The following is a 25338-nucleotide window of genomic DNA, read 5'->3' as shown; positions in this document are numbered from 1 at the left end:
AAAATATTAATTTCAATCATTCATAGATAGAATTTAATTTGGGATCGGATTTTGGTAGCAATTCAGACAACAAATGTGATAGAGTTTTTATGAAACCTACCTGCCCAAATAAGTGAGCTGACTTCCCGAAACCTTACTTGGGTCGATGACTCCTATGAAAGCTCTATTACAACAATCCGAACAATAAAACGGCTGTAGATTCTCATTCCAATTTTGTTACTAATCATCAATTGTTATTTTTGTGCTTGAAAGCTATCATTATGAGAAGATTAGACACCACCAATAATATTCCTCACAACCTTCTTGTAGTATTAAACCCCATCTCCCAACTAATTGATTGTACCAATCCTTTGAAAGCACGCGTTAATTAGATTCCTTAAACACCAATCCAAATCACATCAATTAGTTATCTCTCTGTCGAGAAGAAGAAGAAGAAAGAAAAATCATGTATCTTCGTTGAATATGACTGCTGGCCCTCCCAAACCTACAAAAAAATTTTATTGGATAATTTGGATTGCCTTCATTGGACTCCATCATCATTGGCCAATAACAAGACCTAAATGCCCCCATCGATGGCCTGGAAAGCAGTGTGACGTTCTAGAACAACACTTTGAGTGGATAATAATTTTCTGTTCCACATCGTTTGTTATCAGATTTTTTGTGCTGATCCAATATATCAACAGTCACTCACATCACATCACATGTACATCACATCACGTCTAACCCACATAAATTCTGAGAATCGAGACCCTTGCGAAATTTTGCACTTGCAAGACAAGTTACAGATTACGCAGCTGTGCTTTGCTTTTGAAGATAGGTTATTGTTTGTTTATATTAACTTTTTAGAAAGAAAAAAAATAATAATAAAAAAATAAAATTATAACAAATTGTTTTAATGCAAATATGCAAACTATATATATATATATATATATATGTTTTCACTTAGATCATATATATAATCTTAAATTCCATCTTGGTTGTATAATTAAGGGAAGAACATACATATCCTTCAATTTGTGATATACCTTCCAAACAGAGGCGGACCTATAATGTTTAGTTTTGGGGAGAAGTGCAAAAGTTAATTTTTAAAGGTGTATTTAATTAATTAATTTATTTTTTGGACCACCTTATGTTTAGGGGGACTGTCCCCACTCCCTCCCCCAAGCCAAGTGGTTCCACCCCTGCCTCCAAACTAAAGATTGCATCAATGTTTCATCTTTTAAACTACCAAAAATTTATAATGTACCAATTTTGTCTCGCACAAAGATAAAAAAATCCCTTGAAAATATCCTTAAAACATAAAAAATTATAAGAAAATAAGAGGAGAAAAAAAAAAATCAGAGCACTATTACCACTTAAAATTTTATTTTATTTTTAAATTTTTTATTGAGGATATTTTTTTGTTATTTAGGGGATATTACAATTTTTTAATAATTTGAGGGAGATATTGATGCAAATCTTTAGTTTGAAAAGACTTTGTAAATTGATTGTTAGTTGGGTTGGGGTTATGTGTAGTTTTCCCTATAATTAAATTCCATCTCCCAATTGATATATATATATATATAACAATCTTTTCAAAGCTCGTAGCCTTGTAGGTTAAATATTATATGCCACAACTCAATCATGATGCATATGCAATGGAATTCCCAATCTTTCTGTTAAATAAAAGAAGACCCAATAAAACAGAATCAGGGTAATTGTTTAACATGGCACCTATTATACTTTGCAACGATCATATTTAATTGGCTTGACACAAATCAATCATGGGGCAACAACATTGTGGACCATTATTGGAACAGATAAATCACAAACAACTGATTGTGATAAAGATAAGGGTTAAATACTAAATTAGTCCTTGAGGTTTCATTACTTTATTTTTCCCCCCCTAGGGTTTCATTTTTATCACAAGAGGTCCCCCTGTGGTTTTGATAATAGAGCAAGTTAGTCCTCCGTCAGTTGACCGTTAGTTGACTTAACGGAATTCCACGTGGACCAATCAAACGTTGACACGTGGCACCTACTTAATTTTTTTTTAAAATTAAAAAAAAAAAAAGTATTTTCGAAAAAAAAAAAGAAAAAAAATTGGCCACCCCCTTGGCCATTTGGGGGTGGCTCGGCCACCCCTTTTGGCCATGGGGGTGGCTTGGCCAACCCCATCTGGCCAGATGGCCTCGTGGTGCCCAAGGGGGTGGCCGAAACCACCCCCAGTGGGTCCCATGGAGCCTAGGGGGTGGCTCCGCCATCCCCAATTTTTTTTTTTTTAAAAAAAATTTAAGTAGGTGCTACGTGTCAACGTTTGATTGGTCCACTTGGAATTCCGTTAAGTCAACTAACGGTCAACTGACGAAGGACTAACTTGGTCTATTATCAAAACCACAGGGACCTCTTGTGATAAAAATGAAACTCTAGAGGGGAAAAAAATAAAGTAATGAAACCCTAGGGACTAATTTAGTATTTAACCCTAAAGATAATGACAAAGGAACTTTGCTCAAACAGAAACTCTTGCAGGAACAAGAACTGAAGTGAATTACTTCTCAAAGACAATTTAGGATTAGGTTTCTATCAGTTATTGATCTTGTAAACAAAACAATCTCTTTATTAATATAAATAAGAAACACTGCCATACGATTGAATGTGCAGAAAACACAAAAATAATATTCTTCTATATGGTATCAAAGCCAACAGGCTAACACCAATTGGTAGATCTTAGATTACAATTTTCCTTTATATTTCTTATTTTTCAGATTGATTTCAATTACTTGATTTCTTTTTGAGTTTGTAAAAAAAAAAAAAAAAAAAAAATTCTTCTCAGATCCGTAGTTTCACGTTCACTCAAACAAAGTGAAATCAAGTCCAGCCAAGTCGGAGTTGCCCTTCACGACCAGACCTGCGAAACCACCGGACCCCTCTACCAGAGCAAACCAGTTTTGAGAAAAGAACCGCCACTGCCAAAGCAAGCCAAGGGCATAGATCCGACCGCCGATCTCTACACTGCCAGAGCGCCAAATCTGCACCCCCCGCACCCCAGCGTCGCCGATCTGCCTCGCCATCGCATCTCGCCCATCTCGCCGGCGCTGCTACTAGATGCTACAAGCTTCATCTCAACTGCAGATCTGCTACAACAACGTTGGACCTCCAGATCCCGACACTGCCGGAGCGCCAGACCCGCAGCTTCGCCGATCTGCATCGCCATCGCAGACCCGTGACCCACTGTCGTTCGCCAATCGCCGACTCTGCGAAGCCTGGCCCCCATAGCATCTCGCCATCACTGACCTACAGCATCTGTGCATCGAGTTCGTAGAAGAAGAAGAGAGGAGTTCACAAAAAAGAAGAAGTGATCAATGGCTGATTCTTCTGCTCGTGTATCAACTCTCCAATCCCATAATCGTCATATTACCCTCAAACTAAATTCTGACAACTACAATATGTGGAAGTTTTTAGTCACAAGCCTTCTAGAAGGGCATAGCCTCTTTGGTTATGTCGATGGTACCAACCCACCCCCTCCTCCCAAGCAGGCCCTCACTAAAACTGCAGAAACGGCTAATAACCCAGCATACCAAACTTGGTATCATCAAGATAAACAAGTCCTCAGCGTAATTGTTTCCACCTTAGAAGAGGAAATACTACCGCATGTTCTCAACTTGTCCTCCTCCCGAGAGGTTTGGCTCACACTTGAGACTCTATTCTCTGCTCACTCTCAAGCACGCATCGTGCAAACCCGGTCACAACTTACCAACTTAAAGAAAGGATCCCAGAAAATTGTTGAATATTTTCGCAAAGCCCAAAATCTTGCTCATGCGTTAGCTGCCGCAAATCAACCAATTCAAGATTCTGAATTGGTGTCATATATTCTGGCTGGTCTTGGTGCTGACTATGACTCCATGGTCACCTCAATAACCACACATTCTGATTTAGTTAAACTCAATGACTTATATGGCTATCTTCTTTCTCATGAGATCAGACTTGACCAACATCAAACAGAGATTGATATATCTATTCCAACTGCCAACACAGCCCAATGGCAGCCCTTCTCTCACCCTAGACAGAATCATGGATCTTTTTCAAACTATGGTCCTCGGAATCAGAACTTCAGCCGCAGCAGAGGTCAAGGTAGTGGCCGAAACTTCTCCAACAACCGCCTTACTCTTAGACTCATATGCCAAGTCTGTCATAAACTAGGACACTTTGCTGCCTCATGCTGACATCGATTTGATCAAACCTATCTAGCTGAAGTAAGTGAACCTGCTGCCTAAATGGCCACATCCGGCCCTGGTCCCAATTATCCATGGTTCCATGACACCGGCACCACCCATCATGTGATAAATGAGCTTTTCAACCTCAATGTACGTGTAGATGAATACACTGGAACTGATGAACTTCAAGTGGGCAATGGACAAGGTTTGAGAATCCATCACTCTGGTCTTGTTAACTTATCATCTCTCCATCACAATTTTCATCTTTCTTCCTTGTTACATGTTCCTGAAATTACTAAAAATCTTATCTCAATATACAAATTTACTAAAGACAACAATGTTTTCATTGAATTTCATCCTAATTTTTTCTATGTCAAGGACATTCAAATTCGCAACGTACTGCTCCACGGCCCGAGTAAAGGTGGTTTATATCCATGGCCTTTCTCACGTCACTCCTCCACCAAACCTACTGCCTATCACGGTGAGAAAGCCCCCATGGATACATGGCACCAAAGGCTAGGCCATCCTGCACCTCCTGTTGTTTGACATGTCCTCCGCAACAACAACCTGCCTCTGTCTCCCTCAAGAGTCTTCTCAGTTTGCTCCTCCTGCCAACAAGGCAAAAGTCATCATCTACATTTTTCTCTTTCAAATTCAGTATCAAACAATCCTTTAGAATTGCTCTTTCTTGATGTATGGGCCCTGCTTCTACACTTTCCATGAATAATAAAAGATTTTTTCTTTGCATTGTGGATAATTTCTCTAAGTATGTATGGATTTTTCCTTTATCTCAAAAGTTAGAAGTTTATACAACCTTTTTACATTTCAAAATCCTTGTTGAAAACTACTTTAGCAGCAAAATAAAATCTGTTCAAAGTGACAATGGAGGGGAATTTCGTCCTCTTCAATCTCGTCTCCCCTTACTTGGAATTTCTTACCATTTAAGTTGCCCACACACTCATCATAAAATGGGTTCTGTCGAGCGAAAACATTGACAAATTGTTGAAACTGGCCTCTCACTTCTTGCTACTGCAAATGTTCCTCTCTACCTATGGGATGAAGCCTTTAACTCAGCCACATATCTCATCAAGAGACTTCCTTCCAAAATTACCAAAAACAAATCTCCCTACGAGCTTCTCTTCAAAGTCACTCCTGACTACAAATTCCTCAAAGTTTTTGGCTGTGAATGTTGGCATTTCATTCGTCCATACAACAAACATAAACTTGACTATAGATCTAAATCATATGTCTTCCTTGGATACTGTAAAGATTATCATGGCTACAAATGTCTTCACATTCCCTTAGGAAAAATATTTCTCGCACGTCATGTTGTATTCAATAAAACATCATTTCCCTTCAAACACAGCCAAACAAATCACCCACCCTCACCACAAACTGTTGTGATTCAGTCTCCATTCACATCCCTTATTTCCCTCCATCCAACCCCTACCGCTGTTGCCATTAGTTCCCCACCTATGGAAACTTCTCATAACCAAAGGTCTCCAATTAGCAATCCTCACACTTCACCTCAATTACCTACTGTCCCAACCCCCACCATCACATCTTCTGCCGCAAGTGATTCTCAAACTTCATCCACGACCTCAGAAGATGAACAAGTGCCAGCTCCTCTCATACGTACTCATGAGATGACAACTCGATCTCAAAATCAGATATTCAAGCCGAACCCTCTCCCTAAAGGGATCATCAGGTATCCACCAAGTGCATTCACCACCACCTTAAGTTCAGCTGCCATTGAACTAACCTGCTACACTATAGTAGCCAAGGATGCAAATTGGCGTCACACAATGAATGTGGAGTTTGATGCTCTCCTAAAAAATGAAACGTGGTCCTTGGTACAATTCTCTCTCTCAATGAATGTCGTTGGCTCAAAGTGGGTATTTCAAATCAAACGAAAAGCTGATGGGAGCATTGACAGATATAAGGCTCGCCTAGTAGCCAAGGGATTCTGTCAACAACCAGGGGTCGACTTTGATGAAATTTACAGTCCCGTAGTGAAACCTATCACTATACGCACTATCCTTACTATTGCCGTCACTCAAAATTGGGCTATTCATCAAATTGATGTTAGCAATGCATTCTTACATGGTGTCATCAAGGAGAACGTCTATATGCTGCAACCTCCGGGATTCACACATCCAAACTTCCCCAATGCAGTTTGCAAACTGCACAAAGCATCATATGGCTTAAAACAGGCACCAAGGGCCTGGTTTGATCGATTGCGTTCACAGCTTCATGAACTAAAGTTCAAAGGTTCAAAATTTGACTCATCTCTCTTTATTTATAAATGTAATGGTGTTACTATCTTTGTTTTAATATCTGTTGATGATATCATCATTACAAGCTCCCACCAAGCAGCTATTCCAAGACTTATTGCTGACCTGCAACTATCCTTTGCCATCAAAGACTTTAGACCATTGCACTTCTTCTTAGGCGTTGAAGTAATTTGGACAAAAGATGCTCTTTTATCTCTCTCAACAACGGTACATACATGATCTACGTACAAAAACAAACATGATGTTTGCCAAGCCTATATCATCTCCAATGTCAGCTTCTTTCCCTTTAAGCAAGTTTGATGGCTCCACAATCACTGATCCCTCATTATATCGTAGCACAATAGGCTCTCTTCAGTATCTATCTCTCACACGGCCAGATTTGTCATTTTCCGTAAACAAGGTATCACAATTCATGCAGGAACCCCGAGACACCCATTGGACAGCTGTCAAGCACATCCTGCGTTACTTAAAGTTCACAAGTGATCATACATTTTCAATATATCACTCATCTTCACATTCTCTCACAGCATATTCAGACTCTGACTGGGCCGGATGCCCTGATGATCGTCGATCAACTTCTGGATATTGTACCTTTCTCGGCAGAAATCTACTCTCATGGATTTCGAAAAAGCAACCCACAATGTCAAGATCTAGCACCGAATCTGAGTATAAAGCCTTAGCAAATGCCTCATCCGAATTGGTATGGATTCAAGCTCTTCTTTGCGAACTTGGTCAGCGTTTCTAGCATCCTCCAATCTTACATTGTGACAATATCAGAGCCACATATCTCTCCTCCAATCCCATGTTTCATGCACGAACAAAACATATTGCCATCGACTATCATTTTGTTTGTGACTTAGTGGCTGCCAAGGAACTTGACATTCATTTCATCTCAGGGAAAGACCAAATAGCTGACATTATTACCAAACCTTTAGTTTCACAAAAGTTTCTAGTGCTAAAATCCAACCTCAACGTCAGCATGCCCAAGTCAAGTTTGAGGGGGCGTATTGGAACAGATAAATCACAAACAACTGACTGTGATAAAGATAATGACAAAAGAACTTCGCTCAAACAAAAACTCTTGCAGGAACAAGAACTGAAGTGAATTACTTCTCAAAGACAATTTAGGATTAAGTTTCTATTAGTTATTGATCTTGTAAATAAAACAATCTCTTTATTATTATAAATAAGAAACACTGCCATACGATTGAATGTGCAGAAAACACAAAAACAATATTCTTCTATAACCATTGACATGGTGATAAAGCTTGAGATAAGACTTGATGTAACTGCAAATTATGTGCCCCAAGTTTTATTACAAAAGATAAATATAACGCTATAGCTTTATTTCAAAGTATTCATCCAAACACAAGCCCTTCAAAAGAGCCACCAACAAAACATCTGAAGCACTAAGAGGCAGTCTTTTATCATTTTTTTTTTCCTTCTATTTTTTCGTCACCATCGCACAGTTAGAGCTTACTCATGACTGGAAACATCTCTTTCGCCTTGGCCCTCAGCAAATGCTTCTGAACCTTACCAGTAGCTGTCTTTGGCAATGGGCCAAACACCACTGATTTTGGGACCCAATAAGCAGGCATCTTAGATCTGCAGAACTTCAATATATCTTCTGCCAAACGACGCTCATCGGACTTGTCGAGGCCGGGCTTTAAGGTCACGAAAGCACAAGGAGACTCGCCCCATCGCGGGTCCGGCCTTGCCACCACTGATGCCTCCAAAATTGCAGGGTGCAAGTAGAGAATATTTTCTACCTCCACGCTACTGATGTTCTCACCTCCAGATATGATGATGTCTTTTGACCTATCCTTTATTTCTATATACCCATCTGGGTGCTTTACAGCAAGATCCCCAGAATGATACCACCCATTTGCAAAAGCCTCCTTATTTGCTTTTGGGTTCTTTAAGTAGCCCTTCATCACAATATTACCACGAAAAACTATCTCCCCAATTGTGGTTCCATCAGCAGGGACAGGTTGCATGGTTCGAGTGTCGACAATATCTAGGCCTTCCAAACAAACATACCGAACGCCTTGGCGTGCATTGAGACAGGCTTGGGTTTCGGGGGGCTGTGAGTCCCACTCAGGCTTCCATGCACACACAGTGGAGGGGCCATAGGTTTCTGAGAGACCATAAGTGTGGGTTATACGGAAGCCTTTTTGAGACATTCCCAAGAGAACAGAAGGAGGCGGCGCTGCACCAGCTGTCATTACATGAACAACACGAGGGAGGGGAAGGATAGTCTCTTCTGGTGGGGCATTAACAATGGCGTTGAGCACCACCGGCGCCGCACAAAAGTGAGTCACACCATGGTTGGCTATGGCTGAATAGACTGCCTTGGCTGTAACCTGTAGTGCAAAAATGACCGTGAAGGAGCATGAAAATCTACTGAAATCAAGCAGCTGGTATTAGAGGTTAAATTTACATAATGAAGACTGCATAATTTCTTTCAGACAGTTAACTAAAAAATGTTAGGCATATACCAAGCTGGCTGATTTACCTGGCGAAGGCATATGTTTGTACCACAAAGAGCTGCAAGAGTCCAAGTGAAACACCAACCATTGCAATGGAACATGGGTAGAGTCCAGAGGTATATTGCTCCTTCACTGATCCCCCAGACAATAGGATTACACAAAGACATGAGATATGCCCCTCGGTGATGCAACACCACCCCCTTAGGACTAGCTGTAGTACCAGATGTATAACCCAAAGCAATGCTCTGCCACTCATCCTCTGGTGGTTTCCAAGCAAACTCGGGGTCACCAGTTTCCAGGAATTTCTCATATTCAATGGCCCCTTTTCCCAAAGCATATTTGAGTGTCTTAGGATCACAGCTTTCATCACCTATCACAACTAAAAGTGGAGGCTTATAACTTCTGCTTTTCTCTGCCATGATTTTCAAAGCTTCCTCTGCTAAATCAAAAAATTCTTGATCTACCATCACAGCCGAAGCTGATGAATGACCAAGAAGGAAAGCAATGGTTGATGCATTTAGACGAATATTCACAGCATTTAGAACAGCTCCAGCCATTGGAACCCCAAAATGAGCTTCATACAGAGCGGGAATATTTGGTGCAATTACTGCTACCTATTATAGCAAATATCAGAAAGAATAATTTAACAAGCATACTAGCTTTGATATACCATAAAGAACATAAAATAAGGCAATGGCTAAAATCCAACTACAAGGCGGAATGGGGTGGGAACAGAACCCTTAAACTTTCGGAACATATGTCACACACTTCATGTAAAATGGTTTCCTCTAGGTTATATGCTCTTTAAATGGATACAGTGATAAGGATCCAAAAATGTAATTCAGACTGTTAATAAAATGAAAACTATCAACAAAACTAGTGATCCTACAATTCCTAGGTAGACCATGATGGGCAGGTAAGTAACCAAACAAGAACTTAAAGCAGCCCCAAGAAAGCAGTTTTGCAGAACCAATAGCATATGGACAAGAAACCAAATGCAGGAAGCAATAAGCTCAACAATTCAGAGACAAGTATGCAAAGCCGCATCTTCAAGTAAGATTAGAGTCAAACAGAGATCCTCAAAGACATTGAGGGACATGTATCTTAATTATTTTGTTACATATCACTATTGTTACGATCTTAAGTGTCCTACATGGCTTAAGTACAATCTTAATCATTTGTATATAAGCCCTTGGGCACCCTCCTCGCAAGCTGGTTTTCCATAATGAGTCCTACCTAAAGCTTAAGTCATTTGGTATCAAAGCCACCACTGTGCCGAGTATGGGATCAAAAGTAGCTCACAGAGTATGGGGTCGAATACCACTCGTCTATCAGTATTTAATGACTTAACACTATGCTTACATATAATATCAAGACATTTTAATTTAGCCCGTAGGTCGTCCTCTTTGTGACTCAACCTCAAACCCGCAATCCATTCAATCCCATATTCAACGAACTGCGTTCAATCCCATACTCGACGTAATGGTGGTTCTGATCAAATGATTTGAACCTTAAGTAGAACTCATCCTTGAAAACCGAAATAGGATCCTCTTCATTTCAAATGAGTATCCATTTCATGATCAAGATTTAAAGTTAATGCAGATGTCAATGTTAGCACGTCTTTTAAAAAATTTAAATAATATGAAATTATGTATACCGTTAGATATATCAACTTTAAATCATAACCGTAAAATTGATATTATCCATTTTAAATGAAATAGTGAGAATCCTTGTCCTTGAAAGCCAGCTTGCAAGCAGAGGATGCCTAAGAACTTGTATACACATGATTAAAATTGTACTTAAGTCATATGAGACACTTTAGAATCTTAACAACCATCTTCGTTTTTGTTTTCTTTCACCACTTATGATGCACCTCAACAATGCAGAGACATGTATGCAATATCTTTAAGCAAGATTAGTCCCAACCAACAAAAATAATGAGGGACAAGTATTTTAAGTAATTTCTTACATGTCACCATCTTCATTGTTTCTTTCCACTACATATTGTGCTCTTGAATGCTGACAATGTCACATTCCAAACTACTTTTCTCAAACACATGCACATACCGTGCAAGCATACCTGGTGGTAGAGAGGTGACTATTTCCAAGGGGCCTAATTTAAGGATTTCCTATTAATCATAACACCTTGGGAACCTACCAAAACACCTGTATAGGCTAATGACAACCGAAACACCTGTTTCCCACTTTCTTTGCATATATTTATAATGGCAAGAAATAGGCATGTCTGCTTGTCCAGAGAATCATAGGAACTCTGTAAGGAATACAGACAACGAAGAACAGCAATTAAAAGTCCCATTTAGTGACTATTCTCTCTGAAACAATAAACTTTGTCCAAAATGGACCCCATAAATACAACCCAAAAGCTTGAGGAACTGTAAAGCTTAAAAGCTGACGCACAAATCCCAGGAAAAACGTGAGAAAAATGTCAAGCAACCCACAAAACAACTAGAGCACTCTAATATAATACACTCTCAGGCTCTTTACAAAATTCTGGAAAGAAAAAAAAAAGGCACTAACATGATCCATTAAACTTGGTTACTAGTGTTGGCTGACCCCGTCTATTACAGATACCCATTACCCATTGTGCAACGTTGTCATGTTCCACAATGAAGGAACCAAGATTTTGATTCCATTAATAAATAGGGTTTGCAAAACATTGATTAAAAACATTAAAAAAAAATAAAAATAAAAATTGATCACACATATTAGTGTCGGCCAGGGGGTGATTTAAGGAGATCATGGATCCTTGATACAAACTTTTGTGACCGTGCGATGCAACAGTTGAGTTGTCACGCCACAATCATCACACAATTTCAATCCCGTAACTGGGGACCACCACCACATGACTACAGTAGATGTTGCTACACTTTCTTTAATAGAAGCGATCCAAACCGTTCATTTACTTTGACCCCCCACTTAGGGCCATGCGAGAACCACATAAGACCCACGTATGAAACATTCTAGATAGCAAGTACAGCAGTGCCACGTAGGTCTCTCTATTCTAAATATACAAAGCCAAAATTTACTTGTCCAGCGTTAGATTTTCTTCATTTTCTTTTCTTTTCTTTTTCTTTTTTTTGAATTCTTCATTTTCGGTTCCCATCGTGCGAACGGCTTTTATATATATATATATAAAAAAAAAGAGAAATATTAGAATTTCTCTCAATATTATTTTTTTAAAATGGAGCGAGAAATATAAAGATATTTTTTTTTTAAAAAAAAATAATATCTAACCACAACAAGAATAACACCTAATATTACCGTTTAAAAAAGAAAAATGTTCTACAGTCCACTAATCATAGGATATTATTATTTTCTAAAAATGAAGCGAGAGAAATAAAGACTAAAAAACACCTGAGAGCAAATAAGGACTATGTACTCTCCTAGTATTTTTTTTTTGTGTCCTCCTAATTCTAGGTAGATATTATTTTATAAAAAAACAAAAATATAATTGCTCTTATTTCACTCACTTGATTTTTATAAAATAATATTAAAGACGAGGAGAATATATCCCTAGAAAAATACTTAACATTTTTTTTAAAAAAAATGGCTCAAATCTACCAAAAAATTAAAAAAAAAAAACTTCCTAATTTAGCAAGTAAACAAAAGCTAAATCAAGCTAATCCGAAAAGCAAGTAAACAAAAGCTGAATTTAATACACAGTTAAGCTAACTTATTGCTGGGAAAATTTCAGCCAAATAGATATTTTGGAAAAATTTCCAAAATCGAATATCTTTTTTGTTGCTTCACTCAAATCCTTTTTGACTTTTTCATTTCTTTAAAAACCAAAGCAATAGGAAATATCAGAGCAAACAATCTCGTTTTCTCTTATATATCTTATCTTCTCTTATTTTTATTTTCCCGGGAAACAAACAGGGAGTGATGATAGGATAAGGGGACGAGAGTTACCGTGCAGCCGAGGCCGATGGAGTGGTTGGAGAGAGCGGAGGCCAATCGACGGCAACGCTGGTAGGTCTCTCGCCACGTGTAGCGCCGAGATCCGTGGACCACCGATGCTCTGGTGGGGTGCACCACAGCCGCTCTGTCCAGAAGCCACAGCGGCGTCAAAGCCGTGTGGTTCGCCGCATTTTTCGGCAGATCGTCTATGTCTCTCCCCGCCACCATGTCTCCCTATCTCTCTCGTCGTAGTTTCGAAGTTGTTCAGATTGTAGTTGGGCCGGAGTTTATATAGACGCCTAGGAGACTGTGAGTGTGTATGATCCGACGGCTCTGGATTGCTCACAGGTCCGTTCGTGCCACGTAGGATCACGGCTTGTTTGGACCTAGTCAGCTAAAACTTTTTTTTTTCTTTGGGATAAATTCTGACAAATTAGTTCTTATCATATCAAAATAAATTTTGAAGTCTACGCCCAAAAAAATAAAAATAAAATAAATTCATGGAGTCAAATTTTGATAAAACATTTGACAACGTAAGTCCTAATAAAATAACAATACGTATCAAATTTAATTAAAAAATACAAACATAAAAAACTAAAACATTAATTTCTTTTTTAAATGAAAAAAAATTGGAAGGATAACTGGCCTGCGAGCACCCCCAAAGGGCTGAGGGTGGACTCGAGCCACCCCTAGATTTGCTAGGGTGGCATGACACCTATAGATTTAAAAGAAATCATTAATTTATTTATTTTTAGTTTTATATATATTTATATTTTTTTATTAACTGAGACAAATGTTATTTTATTGGCATTAATGTGACACTTAATGAACTCCGTTAAATGTTTTAACGGAATTTGATTCCATAGACTATTTTTATTTTTTACTTTTTTTTATACCTCATGGGCCTCTGAGTTCATGATATGACATAGATCAATTTTTAATTTAGGCCAAACATATAAACTAATTTTGCATTTATCTCTCCCTCCCTCCTCCCCACCTCTCTTTTTACCTAAGAGTTGTAGAAAATTGGCCAAATAAATGGTTCGGCCTAATCGATTGAGATTGCCTGAAATGAAGGTGTATTTTTGTCATTTGGGAGGACATCGTTGGTAGCTTTTGGAGGATATTAATGCAATCTTTTAATTGGGGAATATTTTAAATTGAGTTTAGCTTGAAGGAAATATGATTATATGATCCTCTCCATTACAATTGAAATAAATAGTATCTATTTCATTCTCATAATTTACAGTTAGTGCATGTCTACATGTAAATTTAATTGAGAAATGTCCTCATCTTTTGAAAATTAACGATTGAAATTGTAGGATCCATATAAATAAAGGTATGGATCCAACAAATTTAATGGTTAATTTTTTAAAAAAATGAGGATAAAAAAAATACTAAATAACATTTTTCAAATTTAAAAGATATGCCAACATTAATTTCATATACACTAATTTTAAATATATTAACTATAAAATAAATAATATCTATTTTTGTTTGAAAGAGACAGATCTTGTCCTATTCGTGGAGAGTAGGCAGAAAAACTGTATTTCTCTTTTAGATTGAAGTGAAACAACGTCGTATTAATCAGATTCTGCATGAAATTTCTAGGACCTTGGCCCAGAAAGGAAATGCTTGAGAGCCTTGAGAAAGTAATTGTCAACTTGCTGTCAAATGGTTCAAATAGTTATAAAGAGGTGAATGACCTTGAGAAAGTAATCGTCAACTTGCTGTGAAATAGTTATAGAGCCGTGATTCAGCACGCCGTGAAGGAAATTTTTTTAAAAATATTTTAATGCCAAAAAAAAAATTTGTAGTGGCTGTACTGAGCACGCCACGTGCTCTTTTCATTCGCCCATAGTTATAAAGAGGTGAATGATCATTATAAACTTTAGAAAATTACCCAGACAGACATTATTTGGACATTTAGGGTCCGTTTAGAATTATGGTTTCAATAAGTGCGATTTTAAAAATTACGTTTTTAAAAAGTACTACTTTTTAAAATCGGAAAGCCGTTTGGTAAAATATGTTAAAAAATACTTTTTTATCAAATATTTGTTATGCAAAATAGTGATTTTGGTTTAAATTTGTATTTTTTTTTTCTTCAAATAAGCACCCTATAACCTGCTTATAGAATCACAGATTTTGTTCCTATTTTAGATTAAGTATTTTTAAATCAAAATTTGCCAAACACTTTATTTTTTGTGATATCTTTTAAAAACATAAATTATTCTTACGAAATCGCAATCCTAAATGAACCCATACAACCTGCAAATCCATATGAGGTAAAAACTTAAATTACAATATAGTAACACGTCTTATACTTAAACATCAATATATAGAGAGTATGAAGGGAATAAACAGGCTTTATTTCTTTACGGTCAAAATTTTATTTTGTTTTATCTAACAGTGTATATCAGGAGTAAATCCATGTTAAAGGGTGAGGAATCTTGGTAACCCCAAAAATTTTGAAAACCCTTTAAAAAATAAAAAATAAAAAATTATACATGGAACGGCCCTCACAAAAACTGGCCTTCAAAGTTCAGCTAACCCAAAAAAAAATTTTTCCCCCTAATATTTTTTCCTAAAATAATAATAAACCCCTCAAAAGATACAACGAATATACATTAAAAAACAATAAAAACAGATAAATAAAATAAAATAACATTACTTTCCTCGATCTCCTCCTGCTGTCGACCAAAACGCACGCGCACACACTGCACAAGCCAAGAAAAAAGCGATAAAGAGAATCTGTCATTAAATTAATAATATATATATTTAAACGGGACCCCAGGAAAAAATTCTTGGGTCCACCGGGGTGTATATAATGTTACGTTATTTAAATTTTTTTAATAATATGGTAATATATTCATCATGTAAAATTGTGTACACCGTTAAATAAAACAAAATAAAAATTCATTTTTATTTCACTTAAAATGGCATCAAATGATGGCAGGTGGCATGGGTCATGAAATATGACATCATCAATTCATTATTATTTCACATTAGTTTGGGAAAAAAAACTTAAAATACAAAGCAAAAGAAAAATGTGATCCGCATCTGACCATAAATATAGGAGTAATTAATAGAGATAACCATTAATTGTATGTGCGTGAGATCGAATGGCATTATTTTATTTTTTACATAGACAACCTTCATGCTTCACTTACCTTGCTACAATCAATAAAGAATTCTTTATTTTATACTCGAATCAATAGAGAATTCAAAATTAAAATTTATGAGTATTGAAGTGTTTGTAGTCAAGTAGTGCTTTGCTTGTGCTTAAAAAAAAGGTTAGGGTCTAGTCCGACTAGTCCGAACTTATGTAATTAAGTAATTAAAGAATGAAAACAATTGACTTAAAATGGTTTTTTAAAGTAAAACAAATTGAGAATTCATCTTACCAAAGAAAGTAATAAGATCAGTGGAACAAAAATTTAACCAATTTTTATGGAATTGGAGTGATGTTTGCTCTAAAGCTAAAGTTTCTTGGGATTCTATGTCGCTAAGAGGTAAGGAGGTTTGGGGTTGAAAAATTTGAAGGAATGGAATAAAGCTTTCATTTAAAACATATGTGAAACTAAGAGTGTACAAGCGGTTACGGTTAGTGGTTATTAGCTAAAATCGCTAATCACAACCATCTAAGGCAGTTATTAGATTTTAATAACCGCAACCACTCCCCTTAGGCATTTAGTAGTTATTTTATAACTATCGGTTAACGTTTATTACAACTAATAACTCCCGGTTGATAACTGGTCTTTATATATAGGCTTTTGATAGTGTTTTTGAACCTTCTTTGTACCTCTTTTTTGGGTTTTTTTTTGTTTTATTTTTTGGTTTTTTGTTTTTTGTTTTTTGTTTTTTTTTTTTAAAAAAAATAGTAAGGTTGTGCATAATATTTATATATAAGCACACATGTTTGTTTTCGTCAAGGGGTAGTTCAATTGGCTGCACATCTCATGAAGTGGTGATCATTAATTCAAATCCTCCTCCAAGAACAAAAATGTACCCTAGCATGCTACATACTTGGGAGGTTATTCATAGGAAGATTGGTAGGTACAAGTTCATATGGTTCTCTTTATCTATCCCTAAGCATCATTTCTCTTTATGGCTTACTATTAAAGTATCAAATGATGATTTTAAAAGTTACCTATGAGTGTAGAAAAATTGTGTAAAAAATTAGAAGTAAGTGCAGCATTATTTATTTTTTGTATAATTGGTGTTAGTGTAAGTTGCTTTGAGGCAACTTGAGTTCTAGTGGTTTTCCACCGGAAGGATTTTGTAATCGTTGTGTTGTTATAAAAAATTTCATTCATCCAAAAAATTAAAAAAATAGAATTATTAAGTATATTATACGAATCAAAGGCGATGTTCCTTAATTTTTTGTAGTGGGACAGTAAAAAATAAAATGGAATTTTTTTTATTATTTTTTATTGAAAAATACTTAGAATTGGGCTACCGCCTACCAGTGTATATATAAATAATTATCATATGCTTAGTCTCTACATCACCCTATTACATGGTAATAATCATATAGTCACATGTCTGTCACGTAACAAGTATCTAAATGACCATCTCAAGGGGCTTTCTATTAAAAGAGGCTCCCACGGTGTCATCGAACCAATAGTTGGGTGAATGAAAACAGCAACACGCCGTGTGCTGTGAATTGCGACTCTTCTAGAAACTTTTTCCTTTATTTTGCAGAAGACACATTTCCGGTGGTCTAAAATTTTGCATCAACACTCACGTCTTATAGGCAAACCGGCGCATGTATTGACACTTCTACTAATTAATACTTATGGCTTTCTGAAAACTTACGCAATTAATGATAAGGATATAGATTATATGGTCAAATCTCATGTCGTCATAATTGTCCCCACCCATTCCTTCCACCCCATCTATAAAATGTGACCAATTAACCAATCAAGAAAGCTACTTGTCGTATAATATACATGTTGTTGCATCAAAATATATAAATTTGACTAAGATAAAATACTGATATTTAAATAAGAAAATAAGTGGACTATTATCTCATGTTCCTCCTATCGATGGTATTTAGATTTTTCTTCATTATTCCTCCTAGGCAATCAAGATGAGTCCCTCTTTTAAAGTGTTTTTTTTTTCACCAGAATAATGGAGAAATCTTATATCATGGGTGATAGTGCACCTTTCTCACTAAGGATACCCTCAAACCAAGGTGCAGGAGGAGGGGCCTAGAATTGTCAGCAGTGTGAAATTCAGAGGCCAAAAAACAATGGCATTTTGTTTCTTATTAAACAAAATTAAGGATTAAATGGTTCATAAGATTTTCACAGCTGATTTACCACAAAATGGTTCATAAAGTCCACCTTCAATAGTTACAAGACAAGGGAAATTTGTAAGCAAAATATATCTCAACATTTACACAACAATAACCAAGGGCAGCCACATCTAGGCTAGTTTATCTTCACACAGACGAAAATTGAATAGTCTCTGCATATTTTCTTCTTCTTCTTCTTTCATGTTTCAACCTTTACATCATTGATTATGTACTTTCTCAGATTGTTATAGTTTCTTTCCCTTATTGATGCTTCACCAAACAAAGCTCAAGTAGATGAGGAGGAAGAGGATGGGTTGAAAGGAACCTGCTCAGCACAACTGAGCACATCATGAGGCCCTGCCTCCTCTCGGCCAACACCCATAAGATCAAGATAGTAGAGGTAATGGGAGATTATGTTGTTCATGGAATCACTATCACCCTGACCGCAAACGCCATCGCCATAAAGCACATTCATGGTGGTGCCAAACCCAGGAACCCGCTTCCCCAATGTGTCATTCTTGGTGGGTTTCCAGTTCCCAACAAAGGCATCGTGGGCTGATGGTTGGTGCTTCTTCTCTGGCGTCATCCACTTCCAAATTGCTGCGTGGAACGCCAGGGTAGCATTCTGTTCTATGTATTCTGGATGGTTCAACAAATCCACCTTCAGGGCTTCCCCTGTTTTTCCATAGTTGTAGTTCCTGATGCAACCAAAATCTCATTTTGAGATTTCTTTAACACAAACTCAAATATTTCTATAGGACTGCTTATTACTTGATTAGGATAAGGTTACACATTAAGGTCCGTTCGGTTTTGTAATTTCTAACTCTTGCGATTTTAAAAAACGCACTCTTAAAAGATACCGTTTCTGTGATTTGATTTAAAATCATACTTTTAATACGAGATTAGAGAGGTTCATTATGCATACCAATAGATAGGAAGGGCGCCACGGCCATAGTATGCAGCTCCAGGAGCGCAAGGATAAGTGAGTTTGTAGTAATCATCGCAGTAATCGGATTCAGGGCTGAGTTCCTTGCTGTAGCATAAGCCCCAGGCCAGAGGCCCTCCAGTCGCCACTCCATATCCGCCTGAAAATTTATCAGGAATTAAAATATATAAGTAATTAATATTTATCCGCCTCAAATCCCCATAAAAGCAAATGGTTTAAAAAACTCACAGGAGGTTTTGCTGCCAACATGGCCTAGAAAAGCTGCAACTTCCTTCATCCCGCTGAACTTCCCGCCGGTGGTGCCAAAGCCATCGGGTTGGTATTCAGCAGCGGCGGTGATAAAAGAACGGTAATCCCAGAAGCCCACGGCATGCGCCACAGGGGTGTTGCGCTTGGAGAAGAGGTTCTCGAACTGGTACGTCTCGAAGTAGTCAGAAACGGTTTCGTTACAGCAGAACTTGGAGAACCTTTTACACTCCCACCCTTTTTGACACACCTTTTGGCCCTTCACTGTCTTCACCACCGGCTTCACAGAACTGACAGAAGCCTCATCATCGCCATTGACAAGCGCTAAAATCAATGCCATTGTCAGAAACAGAAACCATTTTGCCTCCATTTTGGTTGAGCGAACAAGAGAGAGAGAATGCCTTGTGTTGCTGATGGAAGGGGTGGGAGAGACGTGGGTTATTAAGGAGGTTGCTGAAAATGATGGAAAAGGAAGGTGCAACTTATTAGGAGGATGGTGATTTTCAGAGTCGGAGTAGCAGCTGCTTTTGCTTCATTTTTATTCTTCTTTGAGTGCAAGTGAAGAAAAACTCGGGGGCCTAGATATGGTTTGATGATCATTTCTTTTGCGCAGGCAGAGGACCAAATCAAACCAAACTTGAGTTGGATAAAAATAATAAAAATGGACCAAATAATTTTAGATCAAGACTCTTTTTTTACGATTCCCTCAACCTACTCTACTCTCTAACGCAAATTGTACTATCTTTTAACCATTTTTATAGGGTGAATTGTTGAATCTACCATTGAATTTTGTGGAATTCACATGAGTCCATAAATCTAAGTAGTTTGCAAAAAAAAAGTATTTTTTTTTTTTAGGTATCTATCATTGTTGTATGTCTATAATCATATATCTAGGATTTGAGTATCTTTTCTAACCTACTTCACCTACTACATTTTTTCCCTATGAGAGTCATTTCTATGGAGGCCGTGTAAAACTCTCTTTTATAGCTTTTACTAGAAATTAACATATCAGGTAAAAACATCAAATACAATGGAGATAAAAATATCGTTTTTTTAATTCAAATCAATTTCATTGACTTTTCTATTCATTTTAACCCAAACCCGCTACTCACCTCTGAGCCTCCGACACTAAAGTCTCCAAAATCAACTAAGACAGTGGCTCCGGTGGTTTTGTCAATGGGATTTTTTGTCAAGATAAGGGAAAACATTTGGTCTGAAAAGTTATATATATATATAATGTTTCAGACTGAAGGGTGTGCTTCTTATTAGAGGGTGCAAAACACCCCGTTTACACCACAACCTAATTGAAGTTATCCTCAAATAAATAACATGCTCTTTTTAGTCGTGAACATAGACCTTTAAGGCTAAATCACTCCAAGTTTTGGTGTTCTTTACTTTTCTTATTTTTGATATTATCTTACATTTTACATTTTATTATAAAATTCTACACTGTATCCACTTCAATGTGGCCTTCAGTTTGTTGGTAGGTAGTTGGTACTATTTTACAATTATGTTACCACCACACAATTATTTATTTATTCATTATTATTATTATTATTATTATTTTTTTTTTTCAATTCATGTGTTTGTAGGTACTATTTTACAAAAACAATAATACCCAAAGATTTTCCTCATCCCGATCTACACCGTGCTAGTAAATTGAGGACTACCAAGACACTAAAAACTTGCAATTAAATGAGTTGGTGTACAAAATCTCACAAAAAGGACAAGAGAGCCCACATGGTCAATGACAAAGATAATGTGGTTCAGCAGTGACATGGATGAAAAAGAATGATTAATTGCATAATCTTTCATTTGCTTACTGCTAAAGGTTTGGATGGTCTCGTCTTATATAAGTGAAAATTCGTCCCTTCAGCAATATTGGGACAAAAGGGTTGGTGAAGTCATCCACTACCAATGGACATGCGCCCAACAATCATCACAATGCTTTTGGTGATGAAGCGAACCCTTTGAGCACTTCAAATATTGTATAACCATTCGAGGCTAGCGAAATGTAGGAACTCAATCACTGCAAACAATTCAGAGTACAAACATAGCAAACTTACAACCTCTTTGTAAGATTTTGTACGCCGGCAAATTCCTCTCTTGCCTCCTCAATAGACTCTTAACTCCTCAATGGTCAATCTTCTTCATATGACCTCCTTATCAACCCACTGGTAGACTTCAAGCGGTTGATGGTTTAATGAAGGTGTGTTGTTTGAACAACAAAGTCTAAGAGAGGGAAAGCATTAATGACTTTCAACAATGGCTCTCTTGGAACACGAAGGTGAAGCTAGGAAACCTCTCAAAAGGTTCTAAGGCTTAGGATTCACACCTTACACAATGACAATCCCATTCAATTTAATAGGATAAGGAAATCCCTAGCTGCAATGTGTAAAAAAGGTTTCATTTTATTGTAAGATTTTGAGTAGCATTAGGACTGTCACTAGGGTTTTATCGCTAACTTCAGTGACAGCTCAGCAGTATCAAGACGGTCTTGGTGACAGAGCTCTTCGGAATGCATCTTCCACAAGTAGCATCAAAATGGTCGACTTAAGGTTTTGGTGACGGAACTCTCGAGTAGTCAACTGGGTCACCTCTTGTCCCTAGTGTCAGGACGTTTGTTGACAGTCCTCTCGAGTAGGTTCTGGAACTCTTGAATCATGACTCACGTCAAGACGGTTGGTGACAATCTTGCTGATGGTAGTACACAAATTTCACATCTAATTAAGCCTAAATTTTTACACCAAGCCACTTAAGTGATACAAAGTTTACAACCCTTGTCCTATTTACCGAAATGAGCCAATTTTTAAAACTTAACACAATAGGTAGGTGAAAAAAAAAAGAGACAGTTTTACTTGAAATGGTAATACTTGTTGGCTACAATAACACCGGAAAATAAAACATGTTTTATTAAATATTTGTTATATTTTTGTGTTGACTTATTTGATGTCTGTTGATGCATAGTTTTTCGAGGATGGACCTGGCACACTCTCTGGGTGGTATTGCGATGTCCGAGGATGCGTTGGACCTTCACATAAGAACAAACAATAGGATTAGAGTCCCCGGTAGTCTCCCGGCGGGGATACTCCAATGCCTAAGTCAGTGATTTGAGAGAGAGAAAAGATGTAAGCAACAATAAAGCTGGAATAGCAAGAGTTGCGATTACCTTAGCACTGATAGGTGACTTGTATTTATAGGCATGAAAGGAGTTTGATTTCCCGCACATCTCGGATCCCTATCCCTTAGTATCTGCTATGCAGGTATTTGAGAAAGAGATGGGGTTTGTTAGCTACTCTGTGATCTTAGTAACCTAAGATCACGGGATAAGTGATACAGCTTCCGTGTGACGTTAGGTTAGGATGTCCGATTAGTACTCGGTCACATGTGCATAGCTTATGTGCTAACAGCTGTTATGCATCTTAATCGATATAGATGATCTTTTCTAATTTGAAGGATGGCCTATCCCATTTATATAGGGATAGTTGATATATCGATAACGAGTATATGATCTTATCAATCGTATGATAAGATTATCTGACTTAATATAATATAAATACATCCCCATGGTAGAATGACTGACCTGTCCTTCGGCCATTGACTATTTCGGCCCATGAGTTGAGTCTCGGACTAGGCGTTCGAGACCTCATCGGGCTAAGCCGTCCGAGGCCTTGGCAGGTCTGCATACTCGCGGAATCCTGGGTTCAGGGCCTTATGAAACTGATCCATGACCCAACAGTTATCCCCTAATTTCCTAGTCTAGATGACTATGGAAATTTTGTGTTCTTTAAGAATGGATCGGTCTTCCGATGTCTGACTCCTAGAAGTGGCATGTCCGAGGCTTCCAAGGCAGAAACTTGAATTTTGGACTTCAAGTTTTGGCGGGATTTTTTCCCTATGATTTCTGTCGAGACGGTTGATTTGATCGAGGATCAGTCGGTTCACCTGCCTGTCGATTCGAATGGTTAAGTACGCATCCACGTGTCGGCATCGGTATGGTTGTACTTTCGGCTACCACGCGTCATCATTTGGCAGGTAATAAGACGCGTCTGCTGCGGCACTCAATGCGCGTGTTTTCGAGGCGTCGTCTAGGATTTCAAGCGTCGATGCCCCTTTGTCTTCTCAGACACACTATAAAAAGGGGTTTTTTCTCTCCTTTTTCATTTTCTACTTTCATCTGGTTTTCTGAGACGCAACTGTTGCTTGTGAAAGCTTTGCAATTTTTCCAACCCCCCAACTGGCTTGCTTTCATTCTAATTTATTTCCTCAGTACTACTATTTGAGAGTAGTATTCTTTTGGGTTTCGGTCAATCGAACCCTTCGTCTTCCTTCGTGTGAACAATTCGTTCATCCTCACAGTCCAATACTCAAGTATTTGGATCTGTTGCTGCCGTTCATTGAAGCTGTGGTTTGATCACCTTCATCTGTCTGTTACCCACCTGTTAATTCATAGCCTTCACCCTCATATTCCTTGGTCATTATATCTTGAATTTTTATTTCTCATGGGTAACGGAGGAGGCTCGGACTCGGACGGTGGAGGTTCTTATCCTGCCATGTGGAAGACCGCCTTAGCATCAAAGGATGAGAGGCGAGTCAGGCTGGACTGCTATATACCGAAGATGGTGAAACTTCAGTTAGATGATGAGCAAAAAGGTGCCATAGTGAGCACCAAGGAGCACGAAGTCTGCTTGTATAAGGAGATGTTCTGTGCAGGCCTCAGGCTACCATTCCCGAGGTTCATTCGAGACTTACTGAGCCTTTTGAACGTGGCTCCTCATTAGATTGTCCCCAATGCTTGGTGGACTTTCTTCGGTTGCGTGGTTCTGTGGCTGACAGCTTTAGGGGAATAGAATTTCCTCACTGCCAAGGAGTTCTTGTTGGTGTACAGGTTCACGAGGAACCCTAGTAGTGACTCGCTTTACAATTTCCAAGCCCGACGAGGGAAATCGGTAAAGTTTGAGAAAACTTACACTAGTAATTGGGCATGGAAGACAAAGTTTTTTTTTTGCTCGGGGACAATGGGAGTTTGCACCTTCGGAGAAGGTAGAAGGCCCGAGAGTTCCTTGAGAAACCAGCGTTCCAGTAGAAGGTGCAGGTGTCAAGCCGGTGCTGACTTATGAGGAGCACGCTCGAGTGAACAAGGTCATGGCCTAGGTCTGAGAACATGAGGGTGCCACTTTGTTCAGGACTTTGGTCATTACGGCCAAGCTGAACCATTACCTATACTATCCTGGGGTCGGTCTTGATAGACAGAAGAGACCGAGAGATGTGGCGCCCGAGGTCGCACAGAAACAGACTGCCATGAACGGTATGGCGTTCGAGGCCGTGAAGAGGGCAATTCTTGCTACAAAGGGTATGGCAATCGAAGGTGTGAGGCCGATTAAGAGGGATGCGAAGAAGGCGCCTATGAAGAAGAAAGGCAAGCGTCCGGCAAGTGAACCCTTGAAGACTCCCGCTTGAGGCTCGTTGATGAGCCTGAGGAAGTTGAGCAGCCAATGCTTAAGAGAGCCAAGGTGGCCAAACCTACAGGGCCTCAAGATCCTTTTGAGGCAGGTAAACAAAAGGTTGCCCAACTCCTTGCTACCCGAAGAAAGGGCGACCTAAAGCCTGTCATTCATCTGGCCAGTGCGTATCGCTGGCCCATCTCTGCTGCTCCACTTTCGGCGGTCCCCTTAGTCGAGCCCACCGATGTCCCGACTCCTATAATTGCTGTAGAGTCGGTTACTCTAGTCCACTCAAGCCCAAACATCAAGCGTATTTTGGAGGAGGTTGAGATGCAGGCGTACTCGGACTCTTCGGTAGGGAATGAGGACGAGAGGCCTGAGCCTACAGCTGCTGAGACATGGTCGGTCGATGCTATGGCTCATGTGGCAACGTCGGTAAGTCCCTTGGTTAACGAGGCACATGATGAGGTGCAGGCCGATGCTAGCTCACAGACCTGGTCCGAATGGTT

The 25338-nt window shown here is 38.4% G+C and overlaps 3 protein-coding genes across 3 annotated transcripts; 1 reads left to right on the top strand and 2 right to left on the bottom strand.

Annotated features, from left to right (window-relative positions):
• Positions 1–6725: 6725 nt before the first annotated feature.
• Positions 6726–7232, top strand: LOC132182323 (uncharacterized mitochondrial protein AtMg00810-like). The gene has a single exon (XM_059595570.1). It carries the CDS (start codon positions 6726–6728, stop codon positions 7230–7232), a length of 507 nt encoding a protein of 168 aa, XP_059451553.1.
• A 529-nt stretch (positions 7233–7761) lies between these two features.
• LOC132187487 (acetate--CoA ligase CCL3) lies at positions 7762–13171 on the bottom strand. Its single transcript, XM_059601816.1, has 3 exons — positions 12907–13171; positions 9003–9590; positions 7762–8850 (listed from the first exon to the last, which is right to left on the bottom strand). Exons 1-3 carry the CDS (start codon positions 13120–13122, stop codon positions 7957–7959), a joined length of 1698 nt encoding a protein of 565 aa, XP_059457799.1. The 5' UTR covers positions 13123–13171; the 3' UTR covers positions 7762–7956.
• A 5039-nt stretch (positions 13172–18210) lies between these two features.
• Positions 18211–19808, bottom strand: LOC132191573 (chitinase-like protein 2). The gene is made up of 3 exons (XM_059606668.1): positions 19368–19808; positions 19119–19278; positions 18211–18891 (listed from the first exon to the last, which is right to left on the bottom strand). Exons 1-3 carry the CDS (start codon positions 19753–19755, stop codon positions 18480–18482), a joined length of 960 nt encoding a protein of 319 aa, XP_059462651.1. The 5' UTR covers positions 19756–19808; the 3' UTR covers positions 18211–18479.
• Between the last annotated feature and the right edge of the window lie 5530 nt (positions 19809–25338).

This window comes from Corylus avellana, chromosome ca1, assembly GCF_901000735.1.
Source record: "Corylus avellana chromosome ca1, CavTom2PMs-1.0".
NCBI classification, from domain to species: domain Eukaryota; kingdom Viridiplantae; phylum Streptophyta; class Magnoliopsida; order Fagales; family Betulaceae; genus Corylus; species Corylus avellana.
Note: the sequence above shows the minus strand (reverse complement) of the source record. Positions and strands in the feature narration are given on the sequence as shown.

Coding starts and splice junctions, on each gene's coding strand:
- LOC132182323 (XM_059595570.1), top strand. CDS start 6,726: ATGATGTTTGCCAAGCCTATATCATCTCCAATGTCAGCTTCTTTCCCT.
- LOC132191573 (XM_059606668.1), bottom strand. CDS start 19,755: ATGGAGGCAAAATGGTTTCTGTTTCTGACAATGGCATTGATTTTAGCG. Junction 19,279..19,367: donor TGTTGGCAGCAAAACCTCCT/GTGAGTTTTTTA, acceptor ATAAATTTTCAG/GCGGATATGGAGTGGCGACT. Junction 18,892..19,118: donor GGCGCCCTTCCTATCTATTG/GTATGCATAATG, acceptor TGGTTGCATCAG/GAACTACAACTATGGAAAAA.
- LOC132187487 (XM_059601816.1), bottom strand. CDS start 13,122: ATGGTGGCGGGGAGAGACATAGACGATCTGCCGAAAAATGCGGCGAAC. Junction 9,591..12,906: donor CCATCGGCCTCGGCTGCACG/GTAACTCTCGTC, acceptor TTGCTATAATAG/GTAGCAGTAATTGCACCAAA. Junction 8,851..9,002: donor CAAACATATGCCTTCGCCAG/GTAAATCAGCCA, acceptor TTTGCACTACAG/GTTACAGCCAAGGCAGTCTA.